Raw genomic sequence first — 18,981 nt, 5'->3', positions numbered from 1 at the left:
AAGAAAACAATTGCAATCCACCAAAGGTGCAATTGTCGCATAGTTGTCGCGGAGCATCTGGTGTTGACAGGTAGATTGCACATTACGTGGACCTTCAGGGTGACGACGGAGGAGGGAATCGTCACGCATCAGTGAGTGTCACTCATTCGAAAGGGGTAAATAGAGAAACCATGACGACGAGACAATTCCAAGACTTTTTGTTATTATTCCCCGGGTGTAACGCGACATCAGACGATCTCCAGGGGACGGATCTACGCCGATTTCACCGGCTCACGGGACCTTATCGGTTTGTTCCATTAATAATCAATTTAATTTCCATTGAATGATATCCGATTAAATAATTATTGGATTATATAAAACAATCGGTCTAGAATATCCATCATTATAATTGTCTTTATTGAAAGAGGAAATTTAAAAAATCCAGGGAGTATTGTCGAATAAATTTGATTAGTAAATGAATTTGATAAATAGATTTTTTTTCGTTGGTGCCTAAGACAATTTTTCGGTTATGGAATGTTAAAAAAATCGAGTGCCAATTGAATTCAAATTCAAATAATGCGGTTTGCCGCGAATGCTCGGGCCGTCGCTCGTTCACCTCCATGAAAACGTTCAATTGGGTGATAAACATGAATTGAGCATTAGATGCCAACTCGTGCAGATCGTAGTGAGTCCCGTCACACATATAAGCAAGATGGAGGATCTCGCAGTCGAAGTATGCGGCGAAAACGGAGCGTATTATAAGGTTTGCCCTGCGATAAGTATAACCAAAATAACGATTATTCAAGCATCTAAACATTCATCAGTTTTTCGAGAATAGGGTAATCAATATATTCGGTATTTAACCCATGTACTTGAGAGTTTTTCAACGGCTTTACATGAGCCTCGTACGAGGAACGCGCGGCTTGTACGACGCCATGTCCTCCTCATTTGACAGGGCGTGATTTTTTAGATGGAATTAATATATCATCGAGTTTATTCGCATCATGTCTCATCACGTTGTCATTTTACGGATTCTGTATTACCCCTGGACTAGAGTCTCCCTGGGGATTACTCGACAGTTTATTAACATTCGGTGAAATTATTTTGCAACAACTGCGGGATGTTGATGCATTCAGATGAGTTATTCTACTATTTTTCATGGACTCCTTGATTTTTCAGGCCTATGTCACTGATGTCTTCAAGGATGAAGTACTGGTGGCCTTCGACAATGAGTGAGTGAACGATTTTTTGGTGGATAATTCGGGGATCAGGGAGAATATCGGTAGACATGTAGACAGCTCTGGGGATGTCTAGACAATGGGTATTCCCCTTGATTCTGCGCCCTTATCTGTTAATTCATTGAGACTGGCAATTCTTGGTGGTGATGATTTTTTTCCCTGGAGATTGTCGAGAACAAAAGAACGTTGACACGTTCCTTTGTTCTTCATGATCATGTATATGCGTATTTTATCTCCCTCACTCGATAATTTGTGGTTTATGGTATTGCGAGAGATTCTCCCTCGGTAATTGGTGGATGATGGGGGGCTGTTGTTTGTTTTATTGATGATTTTTATTCTCACGACAGCTGGCAGCCCGAATCAAAGTTTCCATTTGCTCAAGTACGTCTACCGATGAAGGATGGCCCGAAGGCAGAGTTCCAGGAGAGTCAGGAGATCGAGGTTTACTCGAGGGCCAATGATCAAGAAGTCTGTGGCTGGTGGAAGGCCATCATCAAGGTGAGAAATGAAAAAACATCACCCAATGATTTCTAGATATTTTACTGATCATTCTTCTCAGATGATCAAAGGGGGTTTTCTAGTTGTTGAGTACCTCGGCTGGGAGTATAGTTACACAGAGATCGTCGCTCTGGAACGTATCAGAATGAAAAATACAAATCCGCCAATCGACAAAAATACCTTTCACAAGATCGAGATCGATGTACCTGAAGAGCTCAGAGAGTTGTAAGTATTATTCGTGGATTTCATATATTTTATGAATTTATTTCAGTGATTATTCAATTGACTTGTCGATTTCTCTAGTGCTAAGATGGATAACGTACACAAGAAGTTCCAGAAAGCGATAGGTGCAGCTGTTTGTCGATATATACCAGACAAAGGAATCCTCCTGGCCATTTCCAGAAACGAGAATATCCGCAGGAACAGTAGTATGATCCAAGAGATGCACTTCCGAAATCTCTCGCAAAAAGTAATTCATTACTTTGACATTATAATTAATTTGCAATTCTTCATTCATTATTTTTATTTCAACATTATGAATTTTTGCCTCCAGGTGCTCCTGCTGAAGAGGACGGAAGAAGCAGTTCGCCAACTAGAGTCCACGAAGCTCCAGACAGTCGGGGGGTGAGCACAAATCACTGGTCTATCCCTCGTATTTCTCTTGCATATTCTTTCCAAAGCAATAATATTCTCCATTCGACCCAATAACTCAAGTATCACAATATGGGTTTTTCGCTGTCTTTCTGCTCTCTCAATTTCCCTACCCTCCCATCCACGTTTCATTTGCCATCCTGTCTGTGGCTTTACATCAACTCGTTGAAAATTCATAACTTATGACTAAAAAAGAAATAAAATAGGTAAGACCTCAATTTCCCCCTCAATGTGCTCGTTAATGCTCTTCATTAGGATTTGGTGACGTGGTAGAACACTTGAATTTAACTCAATGACAAATTTTCTCTATTAAAGATACAGAAGAAAAAAAAACGATATTAAAACAGACAGAATGGAATCGAGGTAATTAAACTAGAGAAACGTCAGCTCTCTATGAATGGGGGTTTGGAATTTTGAATTATCTTTCTCATTTCCAGCAAATTTAGATCATCAAACTTTATATATCAGCGTGTCTCAGACTATGAGGCTGGGGCCAGATCAAATCCAAGGTGAGACGTCATCGATTTTGATCGCGATCACCGTGATTCATTAATTTCGTTTTAGTTTGTTCCACTGATCAAGTTCGTCAATACGAATTATTGAATAAACAATCAATAGCCTTTACCGACTTTTCTATGGCGTTGTGACACTTCTGCATTTAGATCAATTCAATGTGCGTATGAGAGGATAAAACAACTAAATGAAATCAATGAAATTCAAAATAAATTTACCATGTGCATGCTACAGTGTTTGTGTTATTTCATTCACGATGAAATAAACATTACGTTTGCTTGGAATCACGTACTCTGGAGCAGAATATATCGACAATTACTTGTTGTTTTCTTTTTTTTTTTTTATTTTCATTCTACCCGATATAAATGCTGTCGTAGTCAGTTGTGGGATCACTGGGATACAGTGGAAGTAGTTTATCTCACAATTAATGGATTCGTGGTGTTTCTGGGGAATTATTCTTTGAGCAGACGATGTGCGATTCTCGGCCAGCCCATGTTTGAGATACACTGATATATTTTTGTATGTTTACGAAGAGTATGGGAATACCACTCACCAAATCCGGAGGAAAAGAAATAACAAAAATACCGAGGGTTCCCCTTAACAATTTGATAATTATTTCCCAATAATAATTTGAAATTTTTGACCCCTCGATTGAATCCATTCTCCATCTCCATCAATCGCATTCTGCATCCCAGAATCACTTGTTGCGTCAATCATTCATGAATCAATTCGCGATAGGAGAATAATAATTTTTAGTTGGTACAACGTCAGAGAATATCGATCCTAATTCAAAGAATTTATTATCTCATCTGCATGGGCTCCAATTGCACGCGATGTTTAGTGGTCTTGAGAAACAGGATACTGCTGTTATTTTCCCTCTCATTTTCAGCCTTTTATCACGTCAGACGACACGACTTCCTTTGCTTGACGCTTCAGCTAGTGATTGCTAAATTCAATTATTAAATTTTCATCCTCTATTTTTACTAAAACCTTAAGCTTCGTCCAACGATTAATATAGAATTGAGAATTCCATAATTGAATCGACTCATGTAATTTGTACATTAAAAATTATTAAAAATTATACTGTTATTGTCATCAGATACACGGACGAATTCAATGTTCGTGAAGATCTGATGGGTCTGGCGATTGGAGCACATGGGGCTAACATCCAGCAGGCGCGAAAAGTCGAGGGCATAACGAATATAGAGTTGGAGGAGAATTCCTGTACATTCAAAATATACGGCGAGGTAATATCCGCTTAGTCGCACATCCTTTGATACCCTGTGAAAGCATCTGAACGTGAAATATAATAATTGCAGACTCACGAGGCTGTGAAGAAAGCACGCTCGATGCTGGAGTACAGTGAGGAGTCTATACAAGTGCCAAGAGTCCTCGTAGGAAAAGTTATTGGAAAGAATGGGCGGATTATTCAGGAGATTGTGGATAAAAGCGGTGTTGTGAGTAGCTTTATCAACATTATAATCATCCCCATTTATTTATAATTTTTCAAATGGTAAATCTATGATGAATTGCTTGCAATAAGTTATGAGACTTTTTTTAACTGCTTATGAATGCCAAGATGTCCACAGTCCTGCGGGACTGAGGCAAGTTTTTTTTTACGATTATTATTATTTTGTTTCTATGAGTGTTATTAATAATTTGTGTTACTTCTCACATTGGTTTACCTCAGAAACTAAAAAAAAAACGAAATTCAAACGAGATTAAACTCTGGGGGAAGATACTTTCAGTCTTACTTATTGCAACGATCGAACTAGTTTAATTCAGAGATGAAAAATTAAATCAAGAATTCAAGATTCAATTGCTTTTTAAGAGGATTTTGTTATGTGACATACAGTGCATTGTTTGTTTTCGGTAGATTACATCTGGCTCGAGTGGGAATGTACATACTGATAGAGTAAGTATATTACCTTATATTGTTTGTGACTTTATTTCATCTGTTCCATCAAAAAAAAAAGAATAAGAAAAACAACAAACAAATGAGAGAGAAATAATGGAAAGAGTTAGGGTCAGAGAGCATTCGATTGAGAAGAGAATCATTCTAGTATTGAGATATTATACACGAATGTATACATGAACCACTCGGGCCAGTTTTCATTTCTTCTTCTGAAAAAGCCATTTAAATATCGATCCAGAAGGTATGAGAGTTTGATTTTCTAGCGGATGATTTTTTTCTCCTTATTTTCTTTACATAAAATTCCCCGAGATTGTTGATCTCAATTTGCTTTGAATAGAAATTATAGAATCGCTTGTGTTGAAATTGAATATTCAATTTTTTTCGTACTGACGATTTACGAGAATTCACACGTCATCATTATCGCTTTTAGGATATGGGATGGAGGGAATAAATATATTTTTTTGTTGTTGTTTGAACGTCAGGTTCGAGTTAAAATCGAGGGGGATAACGAGCCTCAGCCGACGATGCCTCGTGAGGAGGGACAGGTTCCATTCGTTTTTGTTGGGACTGTTGAGAGTATTGCCAATGCAAAAGTACTGTTGGAATACCATTTAGCACACTTAAAGGTAATTTGAATGTGTTAGAGATCTCAGAGATGAGTTTAAGTGTTCAGTCGAGGTAACGAGGGTGTGGGCATTTTCAGGAAGTTGAGCAACTTCGACAAGAGAAATTGGAAATAGATCAGCAGCTGCGGAATATGCATGGCTCGACAACGGGACCGATACCCAGTTTTACACCTGTCAGGCGAGGCATGTCCTCGGGTCCAGAAGAGGGTGGTGGGGGTCGTGGTGGACGTGGAGGACAGTCACGGGGTCGTGGACGAGGAAGACCACCAGCACGACTCAATGCAGGTACACTAATCATTTCTGTTTAATTATTTTCATTCAAATACATAAAATTTCTCAATAATTACGTGAATTAAATTTGTATTCATTTTGGAATGCCAGGTAATCGTAGAGACATGATGGACGGCAACGACGAGCGAGTGAGAGACCTGCCACCTCGAGGGGGAAGTCATCAGGGTCATCAGGGTCATCAGGGTGGCAGTGGTAGTTGGACGGGCAACAGACAGGGTAGACCGCCTGCACTACGACGTGACCGCAGAGACGACAGACGTCGAACCACTGACGATGAAGAGACTGTCCTCGATAGCCAAGACGTATCTAGCATCGATCGAGGTAATTTCACCGATAAATTTCCTCACTAGCCTCATCCCCATCACCTTCCCGACGCCATCAACTCGCAGCATGAATTAGACGACGAACTCTGGTGACCATCTAACACAGATCTTGGGATCCCAGGATTCATTAACCATTCGCACGCTTAATATTCCAAGGGGATACTAATGAACTAACGATTAACATTGAGAATTAAAATCATGGATGGTCACGATTGTTTGTTTGTGATACGTGTAGAATCTGTATCGAGTGTCGAGGGAAAGCCTAGGGGGAACAAACGAAGGCAGATTCGATCAAGACGACGCAGTGCAACGCCAGACAGCAGTCAGAAAGGTCATTATTTTCTCGAGTTCTTTTAATAGTTTGTGGAGTAACGTATGCACAATACGCGAGAGACAATCTGATTCAATGACAAATATATTTCAATAAATTGTTCAGTTATTATTTTTAATGAAACAAATCTTTCAAAATGCTCGTGATTTTTAATGTGGTGATGAATGGGGTTCTGATTGCTCCAGGCAATTCAGGACAGGCTGACCAGACATCTGTGAATAAAGAGGGGACTCCCATCTCCAAGGACGTGATAAATTCAAACAACAGTGGTCCACAGGGCCCCAAGGGTCAGAGTAATCGTCGTCCACACAACTGGCGTTCCTCCTCCAACAACAAGCCGAAAGAGACCCTGGTAAACGGTACCAGTGGCTAATAGCCATCCTCCATTATCTTCTTCAATCGACCCCCTCGGAGAGTAGAAGAAGGATTGACACGAGTCAATGAAGGAAAACCGTTAAGATCAGAGATAAACAATGAATTAATTACCGAGATAATACACTAATGACTACTCTGAAGAAATGGCTGATGGACACCTAAGCAACGTGGACACATGACGCTCTACCCGATTTATTCAAGGACTTTGAGAGGAACAACTGAGGAACACAACAATCTGTTAATGATTAAACGAAGAATGATTACTTGGTCTACTTATTCACATCTTCAACACTGTTCGTTTCCAATAGTGAGGATCAACTGCAGTTGTTTTGATGGGGTATGAGGGCAGGAAGTAATTGTGGAAAAAAAAATTCAAAGTGAACTTCGTCGTTGGACGAAAGGTAAATCATTCTTTCGTATACACAAATGAGAAATGAAACATTTAAAGACATATTAATATCCATGCATGGTTTAGTTTGAAAATGATAGAGATTGACTATCATTGCGTTTGATAAATATGGACACATTCATTGGGATATTGATGGGGGCGTGGGGATGATGATTATCGACGACCGTGTTGCACTGTTTTGTGCACATGGGTTTGTTTCGTTGAGTGCGATTGATATTTGAGACCCTTCCCGGATTGTGAAACCGTGCCTCACGTTTTTTCCCCCTTTTCTTTCAAAATAATGAGATGAATCGTCACGAGACTCGATGACCAACAAACTTTATTGATGAAAAAAAAAATCTCTCGTCAGGATCAAGTGATTAACGGTTGATCTTATGCTAGGGATTGAAAACCGAATATGATCAACCAAATTTAACTCGTATAATGAACAATCTAATTGTTCTCCATCCTCTGGATTTATTGATAAATTATTGATAAATGGTTATTAAAAAACAGGGTCAAAACGAGAAAAAAAAAATTTGATGGAATCGATTGATGATTAAATGAACCGAATGAAAATTAGCATCCATTCCTAATTGTGATTGGCAGCTTGGCAAATTGTTTTTCGTGGTAGAAAATATATCTTCTCCCAATGATGTCTCCTCATTTCTTTCTATTTGCACAATGTTGAATTGTTTTTTATTACTTTATCCAACATTTTTTTATTTGATTATTATTAATTTTCTTGTCCAAGAATTACTATTCTCCCCCGTTCATTTATTGACCTATTATGTTCTCCGTTTGAGTGGTAATTTCCCTATACTTGGATTACGATAAATATGGAAAACATTTTTAGTTTTTGGTTGATATTTGAGGGGAATTTATGGCTTGGTCCTTTTGTACGACGTAATTATTGTTTCTTCTTTTTATTTGTACGAATTTATTATTTTCGCTCGTCATATCTGTAATTTGTCAATACTAGAGATTCCTGGATTGATAATGAAACGTTTAACTGCTAATTGGCTGATTAAAATCATCAAAATTTCCGAAGAACGTTAAATCAACACGTGAAACTAATGATTCAATATGAAAAATCAATATATTTAGCGATACCAATGTATGATGTGCCAGACAGGAAAAGAAACAGTGAAACATGGAACGATGATACATGTTTTATGATATCTAAAGTCTAGCTGAAAGTGCAGATTTAGCGCATTACCTTTATTACTATATTACTACTTAGGCGAAAAGATACGAAAAAAAAAATCATAAAAAAATGTGGATGTCTGAACAAATAAACTAGCTTTACTATACTAAGCTATTAAACAAAAAATACAAAAAAAAAATAATTAAAAATACTAAAAAAAACACGTAAAAATAAAGAATACAAAAGTAATAGATGATCACTTAGTCAGCGGTTTTAAATTGTCTCACGGTGTTGCCTTGTTCCAATTTAAAACAGTTGTCTTTAATCTCTTCTTCCGGACATGACAACAACTTCATCGGACGTGTCTCAAAATAAATCATTGCAAAGCAATAAATACACTGACGATGGTTGATTGCAAAGAAAAAATGATTAATAAATAAAAAAAAAAAACTAAACAAAGTACGTATTTTGACACCTTAAATAATTGTAAACGGAACTGTGTGCGCTGCCAATTTTGTTTGAAATGGAAGAAAATTGATTAATGAAAAATCAAGTTTTGGCAGCCGATGAACACTGAGATATCCCCCAACTTGCTTGTTTCAGATACATTTGTATTGATTGCAATTGTGCATAATTTAAGGAATAAAACATTTCTGTACATAATTTGCCTTTCATTATCTTCCTGATAACTTTTCTCCAAGATTAAAAGAAAAATCTACAGCCCAATAAAATCCACCAAGTCATTTCAAACAGTTTATTATTCCACATTGACAGATTCATTTGAAAATATTTAAATAAATTGCATTAATTACATCACCTGGCATGAGATGTCGCTGGCACCGACTTCTTATCCTCTCTGTCAGCATATGTCAATCAGGTGGGGAAAGAGTGGAGGGTGACGAGGGTGACGAATTCAGCGTTTCAAGTGTTCTGTCACTGGTGTGAAAGTCTTCGACTCCGAAAAATCATAAAACCCAACTCCCCCCGCTAATCACCCCTCCACCTCCAGTGATAAAAATCCATAAAAAATAAAAACCAAGTGACAAGGGAAAATAAAAAAAAATCCAGGATTACCTCCGGTTTCACTCAATGCAACAAGTGAAAGGCGATGTTTTCCCATCTACTCATGGAAATACGAGTTTATCGGATTTGAGGTGAGTCATATACACCCGCAATTACATACCCCAAGTGCGCGGAGATAACGAATTTATATGCCTACATTATCGTAAAATAGCTGTTGTCCTTGATGCACTTAACGACTAGCTGTTTCCAAAATGGAGTGATTACTCCAACGTATCTGCTCCATACCTCGAACAATCGAGAGTTCGAGGTTAATGGGTTATTAACCCACGGATACAGAGACGTATTATCGAAGCCATCGATCAATCGAGTCGTGCTTTAAAAATAAATAACTTATAATTATCCTCAAGTATTTGTACTCTTGATGGATTTAACCAAATGGAGGCGCCAGAGTCGTTTTCATTTGTCCCTTCTCCTCGGTATTTTCGTGGATTGGCTGACGATGGGCTCTCGTCGTACCATCAGCCAGTCCACAATCACGTATCAAGAGCATCAGCTGTTTTTTCCCCCCCGAGTACTTGTCAATGCAAAACCATTGCGAATCAATCGAAAGTCACTTGCACACTCGTCGACGAAGTGAATGTGGGAGTTCTTGTGAAATTGAAAATTTTCACTTTACCTGAAAATTTCGCAACCGCCAATTAATCATCACCAGTCCAATTCCAACGTGCGGTCTCGTGGTTACTCTCGTGTTCGACACAGCCAACTTATAATTCATTAGTCAATAATTACCACGTTCTCCACCCCTGGGTTATACCACCAGGTATTTGGAGTCGAGGCCAAGCCGAGGATTGAACCACTGAGTGTCGTTGTAACGACGATGTAATAAATACCGAAAATGATGAAAGAAGGTGAATCCATCAGTGGTTGCACTACCGCTCCTAGAGCGAGAAGGTACTTCCCGAGGTTTTCCCTCAGAAGGTTATTGTATTCGAGTCCCTTCCTGGGGCAAAGGATCGCCAGGGCGACAAGCTCCAGTAACAGGAGCAACAAAGGTACGTTTCAGCAGAGACGATGATGTTTATACTCCCCTGAAGGATGTGGAGATAATTGTGGTTGTTACAGGTAAAGATGGGGGCAGTGGGAAAGCTGTGGATGTTGAAAAAGGTGAGGCCAGGACGACGAGTGGCTCTGGCCACGTGCCATACACCTCGGACCTCCACAGGGCCACCAGCAAGGGCTCCGTCCTCTCCACAGCAGGAAAGGTGCGTGTCAATTTGTCATCTGATAACTCCCCAGGTCCCTCAAAATTTGAGGGGAATTAATCCGACGAATAATTTATTATGAATAAATAAAATTCTTCCCATGACCATTTTCGTTATCATATAGTACTCAATGAATATCTCGTAATTGACAACCGATATCCAATTTTTCGTCATGAAATTTATTGCAGGCTTTATTACAAGCTATGAAAAAGATGATTACGAAAATTACGCTATCTCCCTCAGATCTGCAAATATTCCTTGAAAACTCGGGTACAATTTACGCAAAACTTTAATCATTCCTTAATTGCTTCCTCGTGAATGCCTCGGATTTAATTGACATGTCGTAATTTCACCGAGCTAATCTTCCGGTTGTTCCTGAACAATTGATGGGAAAGTCATTGTCTCATCCCACAGAGTTGCGAGAATGGGTTAGTGGAGTGTCCCCTGTGCCTGGCAGAATTGCCAATCGAGCTGTTCCCAATAATCCAGTCGTGTCACCATCGCAGCTGTTACGACTGCTTCCAGCAGTACCTCAGGGTTGAGATATCCGAGTCACGTGTCAACATAGCGTGTCCAGAGTGTGCTGAGCCACTTCATCCAAATGGTAAGGAGCTCCATGAATGCTAATCAAGTAATGATATGCAGTGACTATCGTTTTTTTTTCCTTAATACAACGTCACGTGTACGTTTTTTTTAAACAGACATCAGAATGATATTGAATGATCAAGTCCAATTGGAAAAATACGAGGACTTTATGGTGAGGAGGGTGTTGGCTGTGGAGCCTGATGCCAGGTGGTGTCCCGCTCCTGATTGCTGTTTTGCTGTTATTGCCAGTGGGTGCGCATCTTGTCCAAAATTGAGGTGTGAGAGGCCTGGATGTGACTCGTACTTCTGTTATCACTGCAAAGCACGGTGGCATCCCAATCAGACGTGCGATGCTGCCAGGGCACAGAGGTCTCAGCACTACGATCGTACCTCCTCACTCAGCTTCAGTCAGAGTGATTCACAGCACAGTGAGTCTATTTTTAGTTATTAATGACGAAGAGACTCGTTGTTCCACCTGGAAACATTTGTCGGTCTCTTGGAATTCTTTACACAATCACTCATTTATTTGTCTTATCGTCGCGACGTTATCTCATGACTAATGTGATGAACCAGGGGATGATATCAAACCATGTCCGAGGTGTCAAGTGCTTATCGTTAAGATGGACGATGGTAGCTGTAATCACATGACTTGCGCTGTTTGTGGCGCTGAATTTTGTTGGCTCTGCATGAAGGAAATCAGTGATCTTCATTATCTCAGGTGAAATGTCATGATTATCAGTTATTTTCCTGCCCATTATTATCTTCAAAATTATTCCGATTATCTCATTCCATCTAATTTAATGATGAATTTGTTATTTTATTTTTTTGTTACTAGTCCTTCTGGCTGCACATTCTGGGGCAAAAAGCCATGGTCACGAAAGAAAAAAATTCTATGGCAACTTGGCACTCTCGTTGGTGCACCAGTTGGCATTGGCCTTGTAGCTGGAATCGCTGTTCCTGCAATGATAATAGGTGAATGGAGAAAACTTGAATTATTGTTTACCAAAAAAATTGAATTTATCTCATAAACTGTCGATTTTATCAGGAAAAACTGAAAATTGTTCTCTGATATCTCTATCTCAAATTAATCATTTCTGAGATAAATCGACTATTAAAATACCAAATCTAATATCACTTACCACTAAATTCCAAAAAATTTAAATTTTTTATCGTAGGTATTCCTGTCTGGGTTGGTCGAAAGTTGTACACAAGATACGAGCAAGGTAATAAGCATAAGAGAAACGCTTTCATCGCAGGCGGTGTAACAGCATCGGTAAGTCGATATTTTATTTATTAACCATCCAGAAATTATCATAACACAAGCACGAAATAATGACATTAAGATCGGGTGGAACAAAGATTTATTTTGCACCTGGGGGTATCTGACATTAAAAGACATTTCTCCAAATAAAATCCACATTTCTCAATCCACTGATCTTCAGGGATTAATTGGAAATTCGTCATGATCATCGAAAAAAAAAAATACTCATTCATATATTAATAGCTCAATCAGTATACAGCCTCGATAATATTTCGACGTTAAAAAACTCGAGACATGTACAAAGTTGACCACAAAACGCCAGTGACGAAACATACAAAATCTTAAACACTATTACTTTCAAAGAAAATATCGAGAGAACGCTCATCTCCGTAAATAATTAAAAACAGTCCCCTTATTATTTATTCTCGATTCAACAGCTACGTGAATTAAATTACAATTTCGATTTCTCCCATTTATCCTTAAACTTTCATTCAGCTGAGCATATGCAAATACATTTCACTACTCGTTTTCTCTTAAAATCTCGGAAAGCTGCCCCAAAGCCACTAGAGCCTCAGTATCGAGGAATTTGCTCTCCCCCACAAAACCCGGCTCACTACCCCTCCGACATACCTCACGTCTGAAAAGTGAAAAATAAAAAAAACGATAAACATTAAAAATCCACTACTATCCTTAAAAACCCAATAAAATAAAAACACAACTCGAACCGTGAAAACTTATAGTGGATAAACATCACATATATTCACTTTCAATTACAATGTTTGAAAAATGTTCGACAAGACTCATTACTCAATACCCGGCAAATTTCCTCATTAAATCTACTTGGCTGCCTCGATGCTGTCGACATTGAGCACCCCATCCCTGTGAAAATCCTCGAGAACATCAATGAGCCTCTGCTCAGTGAGTGGATCCCCAAAGGCAACATCGACAGACCCAATACACAATAAAAGTGCTAAAAGCTGAGATCTCCGATAGTCCCTGTCAAGATCATCCCTGGTATATCCCAATTCCTCCGATATATCGAGCCCAAGGGAGCGACAAGTTGTGGTCAGTGTTTCCCAGTACTTGTCGAGTAGTCCAGGTGTATTTATCCGTCTCAATTCAGTGGGCACTGAGCTCACAAGTAGAAGTGCAATATCATTAGTGGGTCGACTGTAAGTCACCATCTGCCAATCGAGAATAGCGCATTTGCAATTTCCCTCGTCATCGTTTTTGAACAGAAGATTGTTGCACCAGAAATCAGTGTGAGTGATGAGAGCGAGGGGATCCTCAGGTGCAAGTAGAGATGATATTATCTCTTTGGTTTTGGGTCTGAGTGCGAGGAGGGCCTCGAGGACAGCCTCGAGACCTGGTCGACGCTCCAGAAAGTGGGCCAGCTGTGGTAAACCTCTCTCAACAAGCATTTGATATGAGTCCGTTGCCCTCGCTGTCTGAAATAAAAATTGATAACGCTCTGACAGTGGTGTTGCCTCTCTGACCTTAAGCGTAAGTGATAGAGCGTGAAGACACGCGACTGCGCTCAATGCTGCTTCGGTTTGTCTTAATGTCAAGCCACGAGAGAATTGTGCACCCTCGAAGCCACGATTACGTAGGTTCTCTAGCACGAGAAATGACTCGGGTGGCTCTGGTGTATCCTCAGTACCACCAGCTGCTTTGTAATGAGCGTGAATGCATTTTGGAATTGGAAGCTCAATGCACTCTGTCTCGGACGCAATCTGTTTCTTTTGGAATGCCTCCAAATCTGCCACCACCTGGGACAAATTGTCCAACATCAACCGATTAAATCCCTCAACAAATAACTACTACAAGTCTACAACTACTCCACTCTCAAATCTCCAATACAATTAATCAAGAAAATTTTATAAATTCATAGTTTATTCTCCTCACCTGAGTGTAAAATTTGATCTCTCGTAAATCAAACTGCGCCTCAGTGACGAAGAAACGATTGAACGGATCTTGAGGAAGTAATTTGACAATGACATTCAGACGATTCTTCTCGTCGCTGACGGTGTAGTCAATGGTGACAGCTAGAATATCACTGAGTACAGATTCGCCAGCAGTGCACCCTGGATTCACCTCAAAATCATCGACGTGGATGACAGATCCCTCACCATGATGAATCATGAGAATATTCTCGAGCCATTCCTTGGTGACAGGCGTTGCCGGCCACTCGGTTGCCCCTGATGCATCTGTATCCTCACTGTCTGACATCTTCAAAGTTAATCTTATCACCGTTATTCCCTTCAATGCACCGTACAAACCAATGAAACCCTCAATTTCATACACCTCTCAAACTTTGATTACGCTTCAAGCCCGACATGACTCCACTGGGCGCGACCAATATCCTTTTCACTTTTTTTTTTCTCCCCTTTATTATCCTCTTTATTTTATTATTCGTGGCCCCCCTACTCTGTCTTTCCTCTCGGTTGTTACATTCACTTCCGCCAGGCCCATCCACTAGCTCGTCACACCTTGTTCGTTTGAGCCATTATTCCAGTTGCTGAACGCTCGAATCACTCACCCAGAAGTTTAAATTTTTCGATATCACTTCACCACCCCTTCTGTGAATCCTCCTGGTGATTTTCACCCCTGCCCTCCCCCCTCCCCCCCCGGAGTCACGAAAATTCCAAGGGCTATCAGCCCCACAAACTCAGTCGCCCAACAATTCCGTCTCCTGAGTAACCAACACTCTGAGAATTTACGGGTGCCCCGATAAATGTAGAGATGTAGTTATTATGTGTCTATATCGTATGGAACTGAGTTTGCGCGAAACTCCTCCCTTCAATCAATATCTCGGTGCCCTCTCCCCGTTTTACCACTACCTTATCCTCATTATCGTGTACCTCAGGGCCCTACTGAGAGCCCCCGTTCTGGTGGGGAATTGGAAATGGAATTATTGATGACTTCATTGACAGCTGACGATTCAGTGACATTTCACTGATATATCGCGGATATAGCAAAGATATAGAACAGATATATCACTGATATTTTGGGATGACCGGTTGATTTTAATACGGGGTAATTTTCCTGTCTCTGATGTTTTGATGAAAAATTCAGAGAGGGATGGAGACGTATCATGGAGAATTATTCAGGTTCTAGTGTCACCGGTGCTGGCTGGTCTCGCAGTTGGAATTGGGGTACCAATTCTTCTTTTCTACGTATATGGAGTGGTACCTGTGTCCCTCTGCAGGAGTGGCGGCTGTGGGGTGTCCACCAATGGCTCAGGAGTCAGATTTGAGTTTGATGATGAGAATGAACTGATGGGGGCACTCTCTGGGAGGAACGTTGGAGGTAAAAAAAAAAGTCACGACTAAAATAACGATGTCTCGATCAGTTTCGGTGATATTCGTATCGAAAACTCGAGTGTTAAAACTTGATGATATTGTAGAAGCTCAGTAAAAAATTGAGGTAGTGCTCATAACCGTTGAAAATCAATGAGCCGTTGTTGCATGGTACATTGCCAATAGAAGGACTTTTTATTTCCATCCAGATGCAGCATCGATAGACGTTGCGAGTCACCGAGGTGGAAATCCATCGATTGGTGAGGCCTCCCTATCTCTGGGGAGTGGCAGTCAATTGGAAAAATTGGGACGGGAGAATGATCGGGAGAGTGCAAGCAATGTTGCTCTAGCTGGTGCAAGTTTAGCTGGTAGCATAGCATCGAGTGTATTGCCTGGTGGTCAAAGACTGGAGGTCCAGGCAGATGTCACCTCCACCCAGAGATTCAGTTTGTGCAGTGAGACAGCATCAGCAGCGACGAGTCTCTCTGAAAAATCGGTTAATGCATCGATAGCACCTGATGACGGTGGTGCATCCACAAGGGCACTGGCTGGTTCAGTGCTCAATTTCAAGGTTGACAGTTGCTCCATAAGTGGAGGGAGAAGTGTCGATAATGAATCCGCAATCAATCAGACGACACCTGTTGATTCGACAGGGCAAGGGGCATCTCTCAGCTCCTTGGAGGAGATACCTGGTCTTGCCAAGAGGTCCAGGAGAAAACCCACACTCGATAGACAACACAGTGACTCCAGTAGCTGGACGGCTTGTGGAGAGGATGGAAACTCTGAACGCGTGAGATTCGATGATCATGTCAGCTTCATCGAGGCACACCAGGAACCCGGGAGCTGCACCAGGGTACAGGGAAGGAGGAAGAGGAATAAGGAAGGGGATGCAGAAGGTGATGTTCAAAGGACTAGGTATTTTTTATCTCTTGGAATGATTCAGTGGAGTGGTTTCATTGAATTCCGAAATTTCCATTGCACTTACCTCATCTTTTTTTGATAAAAAAAATTTTTTTAATGGTATTATGATGAGTTATAATAATAATAACAATAATTCAGTTGGTGGATGCAATTTCACCACCTCACTGCCGACACTCAAAGTCTCGGCCCCGGAAAATTAATTAAACGGATTTATTCTGTATTCCAGATGTAGCAACGATGAAGATAACTCAACAGAAGATAATAATTCCCGTGCAAGGGTAAACGTGGCAGCATTGAGAATTGTATTTTTTCATAATTCATCATCAGGTGAGAAAAGGCTGCCAGTAATTGAGGAGCCGGGCTCCTCCACCAGCCAATCATCAGCCGTAGTTTGTATTTCAACACCAATGAATAACAACGAGACGAATGAACCTGACACCAGGGAGGACGATAAATTACACTGCTGAATTAAAATACCATTAAAATAAATAACTGAAGACTGACAAACGCGCATGTAAACGTAATTATACAATTATAATTATATTATACACATATGAATTTATTGTCAAACGGTCATACTCGAGGGAGAGAAGAGGGGGATAGGAGATGGATTTGTATTAAAGTTTTAGAATAGAGAAACACGTCGCTGAGGCAAATTATTTGACTCGTTCTGCAACGATTTTGTCAATGAATTGATTTCAATATCTCAGTCGCTGATGAGTGGATGAAATCCAAATTAATTTATCTATTTCAATTCAAAGCGTTTACCACGTATTTAATATTCATTTCCAGCACGAGAGACGATTAAGAATGTTGCACACCCTTACCGCGAAAATTCACGTGAAAAAATAAATCGTTCTTCGCTTTTTCATTATTTAATGACTAAAAGATGAACGGACTGTCACGAGACTTCGTGAGCCAGTAATTTTGGCTAAAGGAGTGTGGGATATTCTTAAACCGATGAAAGTGCGGGATTACGATAGGATAAAGGTGTTATCTTACTGTGAAATAATAGCGCTTTATTGCAGTGTACATTGAATGCGAGGGTACACCGTTAATTAATGAAATGAAAATAGCTGAATGCATTGTGTATAAACATGCTTTACATGGTATATACGGAAATTCATCCGTTCGACGTTAATGAATCCGTGTCTAATAACGAATCGTTTGATGGGTGGAGGTGTTTTTAAGTGTTTCGAGTGGACTGGATGATTTATTAAATTAACTGCGTTCATCAACGAATTGAGAGAACGTGGAGGAGTGCCTGTCTTTCTGTCCAAGAGCAACATTTTGTAATCCTTCCTCGATAGCTTCCAAGCTGGAGTGAATGTGGAATGATAATTTTATCATCGATGGAGGTGGAAGTAAACAGTAATTTCGTTTTTCTTTGTAACTCGGTGAGAAGGGGATAAAACAGTACTGATCTTGCTCAATGCCGATTGAGGAACAGGGTGAAGAGATATAGACGAATTAACGAGGAAAAACTTATTTAAGGAGATCCGAGTGGCATCTAAAGTTAGGGGTGGACTAGAAAATGTAAGATTTCTTTCATTGTTATTTTTTTTTTTTACGAGGTGCTCTCAATTGCGCATCACACATTTCTTTATCGGTAGGATAGAAAAATGAACTGATTTTTATTATCCTATTAACAAGGACTTTCTAGCAACAGTCACTGTATTTTTTTTTTAATCAACGGAAATGAATGTTTATCTTTTATTTGCACTAGGTGTGAATTTAATGGAACATTCAGAGCATTTTAAAATGTCAATTTTGCGATGGATCTCCTTAAAATTAATAATGTGAACTCTGTATTTGTTCGAGTTTCACTCACGATGCCAAAAGATTTTAAATCCCACATTTTTGATACCAGAATTTTTTGTTTAATCATTGATCCCACTGTGGAGTTAGTTTTTTTCGAATTTTAGTTCACTCTGCTCTTGCGTAAAACTGCCATGCACATTTTGAATTACCTTTCGGGCATATTGTAATATAGTGAGATGTGAACGTGAGACTATTCCATTCTGGGATGAATTATTTTCTGTGACACTTGCACTGAGGAGTGCGGGGGGTCACTTCTGGCAATTAAAATTCGTCTCGTGATGTTATTGAGCCTAAACGTTAACTTGTGGTCGTCGTTGAGAGCTCTGGTATAAAACATGATTTAAGATGGAAATAGATAAGCGATGTGGATTACGTCACTTTTTTCTGTTGAGAGTGAATTTATTCACACGAATTAAATATGGAATTTGTATTGCAGTATAAAATATGGGATATAAATAAAGTCGAGATATTTAAGTGAAATTTGTCATCTTTTGTATCACCATTGGCCCAGGGGGATCATCTTTCAGGGCAGAA

The 18,981-nt window shown here is 39.8% G+C and overlaps 3 protein-coding genes across 8 annotated transcripts; 2 read left to right on the top strand and 1 right to left on the bottom strand.

The window, feature by feature from the left end:
• The first annotated feature begins 650 nt into the window (after nt 1–650).
• Nucleotides 651–8,725, top strand: Fmr1 (synaptic functional regulator FMR1). Of its 5 annotated transcripts, XM_011299505.1 has the most exons (16): nt 651–742; nt 1,159–1,211; nt 1,565–1,715; nt 1,777–1,940; nt 2,019–2,184; nt 2,269–2,339; nt 2,682–2,729; nt 2,804–2,875; nt 3,979–4,126; nt 4,199–4,336; nt 4,756–4,794; nt 5,277–5,420; nt 5,498–5,705; nt 5,802–6,032; nt 6,270–6,365; nt 6,551–8,725. In XM_011299505.1, the coding sequence occupies exons 1-16, from the start codon at nt 692–694 to the stop codon at nt 6,736–6,738; spliced, it is 1,968 nt and encodes a 655-aa protein (XP_011297807.1). In that variant the 5' UTR covers nt 651–691; the 3' UTR covers nt 6,739–8,725. The 5 variants fall into 5 exon arrangements, with proteins under 5 accessions (XP_011297807.1, XP_011297808.1, XP_011297809.1 ...); XM_011299506.1 differs by lacking the exon at nt 4,756–4,794; XM_011299507.1 differs by lacking the exon at nt 6,270–6,365.
• Nucleotides 8,726–9,271: 546 nt separating this feature from the next.
• On the top strand, nt 9,272–18,927 carry LOC105263345 (E3 ubiquitin-protein ligase RNF19A-like). 2 transcript variants are annotated; one of them, XM_011299502.1, is made up of 11 exons: nt 9,272–9,429; nt 10,119–10,350; nt 10,421–10,560; nt 10,975–11,164; nt 11,262–11,573; nt 11,719–11,863; nt 11,981–12,117; nt 12,321–12,418; nt 15,517–15,715; nt 15,915–16,620; nt 16,853–18,927. In XM_011299502.1, exons 2-11 carry the CDS (start codon nt 10,194–10,196, stop codon nt 17,091–17,093), a joined length of 2,325 nt encoding a protein of 774 aa, XP_011297804.1. In that variant the 5' UTR covers nt 9,272–9,429; nt 10,119–10,193; the 3' UTR covers nt 17,094–18,927. The 2 variants fall into 2 exon arrangements, with proteins under 2 accessions (XP_011297804.1, XP_011297805.1); XM_011299503.1 differs by having other exon boundaries at nt 15,915–16,601; nt 16,853–17,007.
• LOC105263344 (uncharacterized) lies at nt 12,490–15,488 on the bottom strand. Its single transcript, NM_001414575.1, has 2 exons — nt 14,312–15,488; nt 12,490–14,175 (listed from the first exon to the last, which is right to left on the bottom strand). Exons 1-2 carry the CDS (start codon nt 14,633–14,635, stop codon nt 13,243–13,245), a joined length of 1,257 nt encoding a protein of 418 aa, NP_001401504.1. The 5' UTR covers nt 14,636–15,488; the 3' UTR covers nt 12,490–13,242.
• Nucleotides 18,928–18,981: the final 54 nt, after the last annotated feature.

Source organism: Fopius arisanus, unplaced genomic scaffold, assembly GCF_000806365.1.
Source record: "Fopius arisanus strain USDA-PBARC FA_bdor unplaced genomic scaffold, ASM80636v1 scaffold00014, whole genome shotgun sequence".
Classification (NCBI taxonomy): domain Eukaryota; kingdom Metazoa; phylum Arthropoda; class Insecta; order Hymenoptera; family Braconidae; genus Fopius; species Fopius arisanus.
Note: the sequence above shows the minus strand (reverse complement) of the source record. Positions and strands in the feature narration are given on the sequence as shown.